General features: G+C 53.5%; 1 protein-coding gene across 1 annotated transcript in view; it reads right to left on the bottom strand.

Moving 5' to 3' along the window:
* Positions 1–469: 469 nt before the first annotated feature.
* AP1M1 (adaptor related protein complex 1 subunit mu 1) overlaps positions 470–11492 on the bottom strand; it is a 29875-nt gene continuing 18852 nt past the window's right edge. The window contains exons 6-12 of the mRNA XM_067733074.1: positions 10410–10536; positions 9218–9360; positions 8681–8752; positions 8008–8166; positions 2241–2366; positions 1529–1604; positions 470–1367 (exon numbers count right to left, since the gene is read on the bottom strand). Coding sequence (XP_067589175.1) covers positions 1345–1367; positions 1529–1604; positions 2241–2366; positions 8008–8166; positions 8681–8752; positions 9218–9360; positions 10410–10536 — 726 coding nt within the window. The 3' untranslated portion in view covers positions 470–1344. The remainder of the gene's footprint in view (positions 1368–1528; positions 1605–2240; positions 2367–8007; positions 8167–8680; positions 8753–9217; positions 9361–10409; positions 10537–11492) is intronic.

Genomic DNA, 11492 nt, shown 5'->3' with positions numbered 1-11492 from the left:
ATCACATGTAGAGCCTGTTAACTGGTCTCCTGGGCCCCATCCCGAGACTCTGCCTCAGCAGGTCAGGGTGGGCCTGTGAACCTGCATTTGTAGTGAGCTCGAAGGGGACGCTGATGTTGCTGCTACCAGGACCACACTCTAAGGAAGACCACTGGGCTGGGAAGGGATGGGGGCAAGCTGTTGGTGATCTGAGGGTTGGGGGTTGTAACAGTCATCTCCGATGAGAGGGATCCATTTTGCTCATGTGCTCTCCTCTGTGTGGCCCCCCTGGAAGGGGTGGCCCTGGTGGCCCAGTGCAATGGCTCTGCCGTCCCATTGCCTGTTCCCGTCTTCCCTGGGGTATGTAGGGGCACTGGGAGCTGGTGACACCACACGGAGCCACACATAGGTTGGCGTGAGCCTGCACCTCCCCCTGGTCATCCATGGGGAGTCAGTACCACGCTGCATCAGATGGAAGGCAGGCAGCATGTGTAACTGATGGAATTTAATGTACTCATGACACAAACACAGACAGGGTTGAAGGGGGTGGTGTCCAAGCACGGATGTGGATGACCCGTGCGCCCCACCCTCTGAGGCCAGGGGCCCTTCCTGGACCCCACCTCCCCTGGTGGGACAAACACTGATGTGGCTGAGTGACAGCATCGTGTGGCACAGGCTGGCCCTCAGACGGCGCCTCTGTTGAAGCCTATGTGTCCAGGCCAAGGAGCCTCCAAGGAACAGCCATCAGCTGCAGCCTCCGATCAAAGTGCCAGGTTCTGGCCCGATGTGGGAAGGCGACCCAGCGTCAGCCTCGCTGGGGAGGAGGGCGAGGAACCGGGAGGTCCTGTCCTCGCTAAGTGCTGCCTGAGCGCTTCAGGATGAGGGGCAGGAGGCGTGGACAGTGAAGTTCACGTAAACAGCAACGGACCAAGACAAAAATCCAGGAACACTCAATAAACCTACAACGTTCAACAGAATGGCAACAAAACGGTGGCCCTGCCAGCCCGGCCAGACAGTGGTCTGGCGAGCGTTTCCCAATCTTTTCGTGACTAGGAGCTAAACAGCACAGAAGGCTGTATTTGATCTCTGGAGGGAAAGATTTCTTTCCTTCCCTTCAAACTGACTCGGGGGCAAAGAGACGAGACTTCCTGAAGATAAGCCTCTTCTGGGAAAAGGGACTTGGGGGATGAGAGTGGCGACGGCACAGCAGGTGCGCCTGGAGGAGGAGGGGCCCCTGGGTGGAGCCAGGAGGGTGGCTGGTGTCCAGGGGAGCCCTTCCTTCCGGCAGGCTTGGCAGGTGCTTCCTCCCGGTGCTTCCACCAGGAGCCCCAGTGCCGGGCCGGGAGCGTTGGCCACCGTGGCCCCTCACTGGGTCCGGAGCTGGTAATCTAGGAGTGAGGAGGAGGTGTCTGTTGTCTGCTCTGCACCCTGGACCCACCTGCCCCGACCCTGGGGCTGCTCCGTGAGCACCACCCTGGAGACAGCAGCATGCCCACCAGGGACCTTTTCAGCACCCCCCCGACCTGCCCCACGGGTGGGCCGCACGCACCTCCGTTCTGAGTGATGTAACGAACCCACGGTAGGGCCTGGTAGCCGCTCTTCTCGATGATCTTCAGGTAGCGCACCTGGGGCACAGGTACCAGGGCCCTAAGCATGCACACACCCCCATCCCCCTTCCTGGTCCCCGCTTAGTCATTCCTCCCGGGGCCAGGCTGTGACCAGGAGGGCGAGGGAGGGGGCAAAGGGCCTTGATCTGTCTGAACCTCTCTGAGGCTGAGGGAGGGTGGAGGTACTTCTAGAAGATGCGGCAAAGAGCCAGATGTGCGCTCTCGGGCACAGCCCTCCAGCAGATTCCTGGAGAAGGGGTCCCGTCCAGGGTTCTCTTCCCCATGCAGGTCTTCTGCGGAGGTGCCCAGGAAAACGGGTCCCATGGTGGCAAGTGTGTGGATGCTAGAGGCTCAAACTCTAGTTTTGGGGACTGAATGCGTCTCTGAGCTTGGAGCTCAAGCACAGGTCAGGTCTGGGTAAACAACTGTGGGCCTCTTTCCATTAGGGCCGGGCTGCCCTCGGAGACAGGCAGAGCCAGGAGCACCGCGGAGCCCCAGGACAAGCCAATTAGCACCCTTTTCTAACTGGTTGCACAGATGTCTGTCACCTGCAACCCTCTGAGCCTGGACTGACACCTGGTCCCGGTCCCTGTGAGGGCCCCCTGGGCCTGTCCATGTCTGCTCTGGGGCCCTGGCAGCCCTGGCCGCATGTACCTGGATGCCGGAGGTAGTGAAGTAGGGGATCTCAAACTTGACACTGATCGGGGGCTTGCCCTCCTTGTCCTCCGCCTCTACGCTGGGCAGGCCGAAGTGGGCCCGCATCAGGTACTCCTTGCCGCCCTGGGGGAGAACACCAGGGTGGAGGTGGTCAGGCTGAAGCCCCGGGCAAGCTCAGCCAACAGCTGCCCCTGGAGAATGCCAGGCTGCTGGCTCGGCCACCAACCTCCTCCTGTGTGACCTGCAGTCACCCAGTGCCTTGGCTTCTCCAAAACACTCATACTTGTCTTCCAGGCCTCACAGGCTGCCCCCACCAGCCCCGCTGGGGAAAACTGCTGAATTCTGAGGATGAAGAGAAAATTTCACAAGTTGCCAGGCACAGAAGCCTAGCTGCTTCAAGGAAAATAAGACCAACAGGCCTTGGGAGGGAAGAACAGAGAGGGAGAGCGAGCACACAGCGCAGATGTGGGCTGCCGTGGGACAAGGGCCCCTACCTGCCCAGGCCAGAGTCCAAGTGAACACCCCCAGAGCCCAGAAGGTGTGTGAAAGCAAGAGGGACATGTCAAAATGAAGAAAAGGGAACAGGGAGAGGCAACAAAAATAAGAGACCAAGGCTGGGGGCTGACTGATGAGCTGGCCCTGGGTCTTGCCCCCAAAGGGCGTGGCTCTGGTGCTGGAAGCTGAGCAATGACTCCAGAGATGGTGCTTGGAGCAGGGCCAGGAATGACTGGAACCCTCCTCTCGGCCATGAGGAGTCATGAGTCTTGGCCTGGTTGTCCAAGCGCCCGGTGAGCCTCACCCAGAACAGCAGGGAGGAGTGGGGAGCATAGCTCTCATCACACCCGGGACATGGAGGGTTTTGATCCCCATGCCTCTGGCAACAGCAGTCACTGCCGACCAGAGCTACTTCTGCATGCCTCCGGCAGGGCAGGGCAGGAGAGAGCCACGCCTCCCCAGGGCTGAGTTCATGCTCCCCCCCGCCCCCCCCCCCCCCACCCCAGGATGAAGCGAGTGGTCAGTCTCTGCTCATCAGTGCAGGAATGTGGACTCTGCCTGACTCGGTGCTATGTGCTGAGTGCAGATTCTGGGACAACGAGGGGAGAATAATGTGGTCTCAGCAACAGACGAAGCAGGCAGCAAAGGAATAAAATCAGCTCCATCAGCCTGTGTATGAAACAACCACCTGACCAAAAATCTGAGCCTTATAAAAACAAAGTGGAGGGACTTCCCTGGTGGCACAGTGGTTAAGAATCCACCTGCCAATGCAGGGGACACGGGTTCGAGCCCTGGTCCGGGAAGATCCCACATGCCACGGAGCAAATAAGCCTGTGCGCCGCATCTACTGAGCCTGCGCTCTAGAGGCTGTGAGCCACAACTACTGAGCCAGTGCTCCTAGAGCCTGTGCTCCGCAACGAGAAGCCACCTCAGCGAGAAACCCGCTCACGGCAACAAAAAGTAGCCCCCGCTCTCAACAACTAGAGAAAGCATGTGCGCAGCAACAAAGACCCAACACAGCCAAAAATAAATTAATTAATTTTTAAAAAAAAAGAATCTGCCTGCCAATGCAGGGGTCACGGGTTCAATCCCTGTCCCGGGAAGATCCCACACGCCACGGAGCAACAAAGCCCATGCGCTGCAACTACTGAGCCTGTGCTCTAGAGCCCGCAAGCCACAACTGATGAAGCCTGTGCGCTCTAGGGCCCATGTACCGCAACTACTGAGCCTGCATGCTGCAACTACTGAAGCCCACGTGCCTAGAGCCCGTGCTCCGTAACAAGAGAAGCCATCGCAACAAGAAGCCTGCACACCACAACAAAGAGTAGCCCCCGCTCGCTGCAACTAGAGAAAGCCCGCACACAGCAACGAAGACCCAAACGCAGTCCAAAAAAAAAAAAAAACAAAAAGGTTAAGAGTAGTAATTAAAGAAAAAGCAAAGTGGAAAATGAAAGCAAAACAATATGCAGAGAGGCTGGCCCTCTCTGGGGGGGGTGGAAGTCTGCAAGCCTACCTTGTGTCAGTCATGTCCATGTACATGGGTTTACTTCTCCTATTAATGAGAAAGACTTAGAGGTTGGCTCACAGACCAAAACCCAACTCCACACTGTAAAAGCAGAGTGAGAAAGGCTAAACCAGTAGAAAGAATGGGTGAAGGCATGCCAGCCAAAGTCAAACAAAATAGAGCAGGGCTGCTGCCACAGCGGAGAATTCAGGGCAAAGAATTACAGGTGCAGAGGATGATAGTCCACATCCTAAAGGCTATTCCTACGATCCATAGGGAGGATACAATAGATAGGAGTATCTATGCACCAAATAACATGGCAGCAACTTTTGTTAAGCAGATGCTACAAGAGAGGAGAAGAGAACCAGAGGAAGGCAGAGCTGGCCCAGCTCTCTGTCTGACTGATGCTGTCATGGCATCATGGCAGACCTCATGGCACATGTGTCAAATTCTCTACCCCAATAACAGAGGCCCTATCTTCTTCTCAACTACATATGGGATATTCACAAACTTTGACCTTCTATTAGTGCACAATGAACACTTCAATAAATTCTAAAAGTAGAAACAGCATGAATAACATTCTCTGGTCTCAAAGCACCAAATTTATAGTGAAGACAAAATGGAAAAAAACCCTTGACCAGGAAATTCAAACAAGACAAAACAAAACAAAAAAACACTCTCCATTCAATTACAGAATTTCTAGATAATATCAAACATTACATGCCAGATCTATGGGCTATACAGCTAAGGCAGGGTTCAGAGGAACATTTGTGGCTTAAATATTCATTTATATCAATACAAATTTTAAAACAAAATAATCAAATTAAAATACAGAACTTGAAAACTAGAGCAAAGAAAGGATGAAGAAACTCAAATTAAAGACTTATAAAACTGAAAACTATTACAACAAATAAACTAAAAAGTGAATCTGGAAAAAAAATACGCAAACTACCAGGTAACCTTATCAAGGAAAAAAGAAGGCACAAGTACGCAAAATAAGATATAACAAGGGAGAAGTAATTGTCATAAGAGAAGGGGAAAAAAAGACACCAATTTTCTACAACTCTGTGTAGACAAATTTGAAAACCTGGTTAGGATGGACAATTTTGTAGGAAAATACAATTTACCTAAACTGACTCCAACAGAAATAGAAACTCTAAATGGTCTAATTTCCACAGATGAGGTAGAGAAAGTAACAGAGATACAGATGGTCACACAGCCAAATTCTACCAATCCTCTCAAGGCAAGACGATCTCAAGGCTACTTAAACTGTTCTGCATCATGGAAAAGGGAGACAAAAAAATAATGAAATGGGTACAATATTGATACCTGATAGAGACTGTACCAAAAAATAAATAAATAAATCTCAGTTATGGATCTCAATGTAAAAATCCTACATACAATGTTAACCAACAGGATTAATAGCACATTAAAGAGAAAACAGATCATGATCAAGTGGGGTTTGCCAGAATGCATGGATGGTTCAAGATCCATCCTATATTAATATAGGAACTTACAGACACTGAAGAGGCGTTTGGGTAAATTTGTTGGCCATTTGTGCTAAAAACACAGTAAAGGGGACTTCCCTGGTGGCACAGTGGTTAGGACTCTGCGCTCCCAATGCAGGGGGCCCAGGTTTGATCCCTGGTCAGGGAACTAGATCCCACATGCATGCAGCAACTAACAGTTTGCACGCAGCAAATAAGAGTTCGCATGACACAACTAAGGAGCCTGTGTGCTACAACTAAGGAGCCTGCCTGCCCCAACTAAGACCCAGCACAACCAAATAAAAATAAATATTAAAAAAATAAAATAAAATAAAAAATAAAAACACAGTAAAGTAGGACTGAAGTGAATTGTAGCCCAAAGCAGCAACACACTTAAGAGGGGAAACCCTGCCAGCTCCAGCTGGGGGCAAAGCCAGGAGGCTGCTCTCTCCACCGCCATTTACAGGCAATGGAGATAGTAAGTGAAGCAGTGAGACGCCAGAAGCTATAAGGTGCCCAAGAATGGGAGAGGAAAAGGGGAAACTGCATCTGGCTGCAAACAGTGTGGAAGAATATCTAAAAACCCATGAGAATTGAAAGAAAAACTACCACAAACAAAAAATTTAGTAAGGTACCAGGACACAAAATTACCATACAAATGTTAGCAACCTGTTGTAAGACACAATGGAAGAGAAGACCCCAGTTACCAAAATATCAACTTAAAAATTATCTTAATGAGAAATATGCAAAACCAGAAGAGATCTTTGGGGTGTCCTGGAGGCAAGGAGTGTTCTGTGGCTTTTATCCGGTTCAGTTGTGTTCACTCTGAGGAAATTCACTGAGTTGTACACATATCACTTGTTACTTTTCTGCATGTTATATTTAAATAAAAGTACCTTTAAAAACAACGGGAGAGGCCATATGAGGTATATATAAGGTAAGCATTAAAACATTCCCAAAAGGCACAAAGGTGAGAGTGGGGCAAGGCTATTGATAGGATAATTCGGCCTCAAAAAGGTGTTAATCCTTCCCAATTAACTTACAAATTTAGTGCAAACAAACTGATTCTAAAATTTATGAGAAAAATGAAACAAGCAAGAGTTGCCAGGAAACAGATAAGCAGTGAGGTTGTGGGGAGTTACGGTAGGGGTAGGGTTGGCCCTACCAGATGTTAAAACATAGAATAAAGTTAAAATGTGGCCTTGCGGCATGGAGAGACAGACAAGAGGATGCTCAAAAAGAGACCTCATGCCGCATGAAAATTTGATTTTTGAAAAACACGGCATTTCAAACCACTGGGGGAAAGATGGGACTTTTTAGTGGATGATGTTAGGAAACTGGATAGCCATGTGGGAAAAGATAAAGCTGGATCTGTATGTCACCCATTTACCAGACTGTGCTCCAAAAGGACCTAAGGTCTAAGGTGAAAAATACTACTGTACTCGTTCTAGAAGCACACATGGGTGAATTGCTTTATAGCCTGGAATGGGGAAGCCTTTCAGATCATGACTTAAAATCCAAACACAATAAAAGAAAGACTGAGAAATGTGACTACATTAAACAACAATTAAAAGAAGAAGCAATCAAAAAGGTTACACAGCAAAAAACACCAGAAGCAAAGTCAAAAGACAAACACCAAACACTGAGAAACACCATTTGCAACTGATATCAAAGAAAAGGTACTAATCTTGCCCATGTGTAAACAGCTTTTGGAAACTAAGAAGAAAATGAGCAAACTTGACAGAGAAGTGAGCAAGAGACAGCTACTATAGTTTCCCGAGAAAGAAGCGCAAACAGTCCTCTGAGACGTGAAAAAGTGCTCCATCTTGTTTCTCATGAGAAGGGCGATGGGCCGCACCCCGAGTCGGCGCAGCCGCTTACCCATCTTCCGGTCCCAAGGCACTCGTCACACAAACCCAGACTCAAGTGCTCAAAATCCTGAACACGAGCCAGGTGGCTATACCAGCCTGGGGGCCGGGGCAGGAAGTGCTCTACCTTCCTGGAGCTGGTGCTGGATTCCCGTGAGGCCCTGGCCCCAAGGCAGTCTGTTCCCCAGGAGGGATGTTGAGCTCTAAACAGGAGTGTCAGAGGGAGAAAGGAGGAGGGAGAGAGGGACCCCTGCCGTGACTCTGAAGACAGGCTGGTTCACACACAAGAGGAAGGTGGAGTGCCCCCCTACCCTGGGCCCCAGCCCCACCCCTGCCCCAGCCAGGCTGAGCCGAGCAGGCCTCTGCCCATGCCTGTCTGGAGGGGGTGCCCCGCCGAGAAGGGTGCTCACCGGGAAGGACTTGATGGACCACACAATCTCACTGTTCTCGGGGACCCACTTGACGCTCCCCACTGTCGTCTTGAACTTGGGTGAGTCGGCATCGTTGGGCACAGGGATGTGGATCTCCACGTTGTTGGCTGTTGACCGCCGCTTGAACTGGCTCTTGGCCTGGAGACGAGGCCAATGTGGCCAAGGTTGCGGCGGGCGAAGGTGAGACAGCCTGGCTCCCACCCAGCCTGCTCCCACAAGGGCCACATGCCCCTTGGCCTGGCCTCTGGGAGTCCCACTCCCAGCACCGAGCTGACCCCCACGCCCTCTCCCACCCCCTGAGGTCTTCCTTAAGCTCAACTTTGGACGGTCAGTCTCTGCCCTCCTGTCCCCTTGGTCTTTGGGACTCCCGATCCCTCCCTCTGGCCCTGGCCTCCAGGGAGAAGGTCTGTGTGACCAGGGCTGGCCTGGGCTAGGTGAGGTCACTGAGTGGCAGAAGTGCTCCACCTGGACACTTGGTCACAGGCCACTGCCATGGTGGCCGCACACAAGATCTGGGCAGTGTGTCCTCTCTGTGCCCAAGGCCCCGGACAGGCCAGAGATACCAGAAGGCCTGCACTAGGCGGGGGAGCCCAAATGCCCCCTCTTATGCCCCACACGCCTGGCTGATGCTGCGTGCAGGATGCACACACACCTTGATCATGTACTCGATGCGGCTGTGGGAATGCTTTTCAATCACAGACTCGATCCAGATCAAGGGCTTGACCTGTCGGGGAGAGTGAAGATGGCGCTCACAACCAGTCGTTTTACAAAGCCCTGTTTCACAGAGGGGAAACTGAGGGCAAGGGACCACAGGGCCAGGTGTGAGCCCAGCACACTGCTGCTTGGGGCTCCACAGCTGGTGCCAGGATGGGTCAGAGCATTAGAGAAAATGCAGAAAACATCACCGAGGACGCTCTGGTGGGGAATGCCTGGGAAAGGGGCAGTGGTGTCAAAGGGGTCTGGCCCCTCAGTTCAGAAAGTTCAGAGCCTTGCATTGTCAAACGGGCTCCTTGGAGCCCAGGCTGCTCATGGGGAGCTGTGCCCATCCTGGGCATCACCTCACAAGACGTGAGACTCGCTGTGGACGGGGACGGCTCCCAGCCAGCAGGGAAGAGGAGGGAGGCTGCCCCAGGGGAGGAGCAGGGGCGGGGGCCTGGGGGCCCTCTTGGCTGGCGGCTGGTGCACTCACATGGGTGTTGAGGCGGTAGGACATGAGCTCAAACTCGCCATCGGGTGGGATGAAGGAGATGGTGCGGTCGTTCTCAAAGCGAGAGAGCCGCACACACTGGTGGAACTTCACGTCCTCCAGCTCCACGGACTTGCTTTTGCCACCTGAGGGGAGGTGGGGGTGAGGGCGGGACAGTCCCTAGGCCCCCCAGGCCACTCTCTCAGCAATGCTCCCACTGTCTAGGGTTCACTCCTGACACAGCAGAGCAGAGCTGCCCCCAGATCTGTGAGAGTATCTTGGGCCACGAACACCAAGGGGGCCGGCTTCTGAGGCAGCCACGCCCCATCTCTCCTCACCCCGCTGGAAGCCCCATTACGTCCCAAGATTGGGCTGAGGACAGGGCTAGTAGGCCTAGTTCACAATGAGTCCCCAGCCAGAGTTGCTGCCTGGGACATGTTTGCTGAATGATTAACAGACCCCACTGGAGGTGCCCGGTGATGGCTTGGGGCTCCCTGAGGGCGCCGGTCCTGTCATCCCTGGGGTCCTGTCTTGGTTTCCCAGCCCAGAGAGGCTGTGTGGGTTGAGCTCAGTCCTGAGAGGGGAGCTGCTCTGATGGGCTAACGTCAGAGAGGCCCTCACTAGCGATGCTGCAGACGTAACTATGACAACACGTGCCACTGCTCCGGCCGCCGGTGGACCTGTGGTTGGCGGGGAGGCTGGTGGTCCAGTTTGCAAACACGGAGCCCCAGCCACCCTGGGCTCCTGAGGCCGCTCTGGCCATGCCCCACCATGGGAAGTGCTACATCCAGGCCAGGCAGCGCATGCTCGAACCACTGTGTGTGGCTTTTGAACAGCCCAGACCCAACGCCAGAGGTGAGGGCAGAAACTGGGTCTGGGAGGGGAGAGCGAGCCCGCAGTACCTTCCAGTAGGGTGGAGTTGCGGACCTGTTGTATGATGCTACATGTGCTTTGGCACCTAAGGTGCTCACCTGCACCTCTGGCCCTCGGAGCAACAAGGGGGCTTGACTTGAGTATTTTCACTCTCCCATGTCCTCTAAGTCCAGGTGTTAGTTTATTCGTTTTCACAGTTCTTGTAAACAACGTGAAAATGTTTCTAAGCCAAGTGCTTGAGATGAACTTGTTGTTCATCACGCAGGTGAACAGTCCCTCAGCTGCCCCAGGGGTGAAACCTGGGCCCCGGTAGCATACTCACGGCCCGTGTTGTCGAAGAGAACCTTGTCGTTGAGGCCCAGGCGCAGCTCAGGCATGCCCGACAGGAAGACCCGCATCTTGATGGAGCCCACAATCTCACTGCGTAGGACGTTACCGTTGGCACTGACCTAGGGGGTGGCGAGGAGGGGGTGAGGGGAGGCCCCACGCACCGGTCACTGTCCCCCAACCACGCTGTGTGACCCTCCTGGCCACTCCCATTCTCGAAGCCCTTCTCGCTGTCCCCTGAGTTGGGGAGGCAGTGCCAGGCCAGGCCAGGGAGGCAGACACTTACAGGTCCCGCCTTCTAGTCCTCAGGCCACACTAGGCTCCTCCCTTGCAGATGGGCCAGGTGATACTGTACCTGGAATCCTCTCTGAGGGCTCTACTCTAAGTTGCTCTTGGGATGCCTGGGGCAGACCTGGTGGCTTGAGGCCATGTGCTCGGCTGGCCTGGGCAGGGACTCTACCAGGTCTGCTCATCTGCTGGGAGCAGGCCAGACTGACTTTCCTGGAAATCTGTTTCTCCATGTGGGGCCTGGCAAAGTCCCTAGGGCTTGTTGAAGACGGAGCTTCCTGGACCCTGCTCCCAGGGCTGCCCTGATGTCTGATAACCACCGATCCAAAATAACAATACACTTAAGCAAATACAATCACAGCTACAACACTGACTGAGCAGCTCCTCCTCAACAGGGCGGGGCTGTGACTTGGGCTACCTTTTAACTCCTGTGCAAACCGGAAGGCATCTGAGAGTGCAACTAAAAATCACAGCAGGACGATGGGCAAACCCGGAGACTGTCCTCAGGGGGCCAGGCTGCTGGAGCACCTCTCCTTGGGCCCACTTTAGAGACAAGGACACTGAGGCACAGAGAGGATGCCACACGCCGAGGGCACAGAGTGGCTGGCAGAGGTGCTGGGGCCACAGCCTGGACCACCACCCCGTAGTGCCATTCTGCATGAGGCCACATCCACACCAGCAAGTGAAACAGAGGGCTACAAACTCAGAGGCCCTAGGGCCGTATGGGCCGTTCCTTGGAGGGCCTGAGTTTCCGATTTCTGCAGAGAAGCAGGAAAATCTGTCCAGTCTT

The sequence above is a fragment of the Pseudorca crassidens genome, chromosome 3 (genome assembly GCF_039906515.1).
Source record: "Pseudorca crassidens isolate mPseCra1 chromosome 3, mPseCra1.hap1, whole genome shotgun sequence".
Taxonomy (NCBI): Eukaryota; Metazoa; Chordata; class Mammalia; order Artiodactyla; family Delphinidae; genus Pseudorca; species Pseudorca crassidens.
This window is presented reverse-complemented; position numbering and strand designations above follow the sequence as displayed.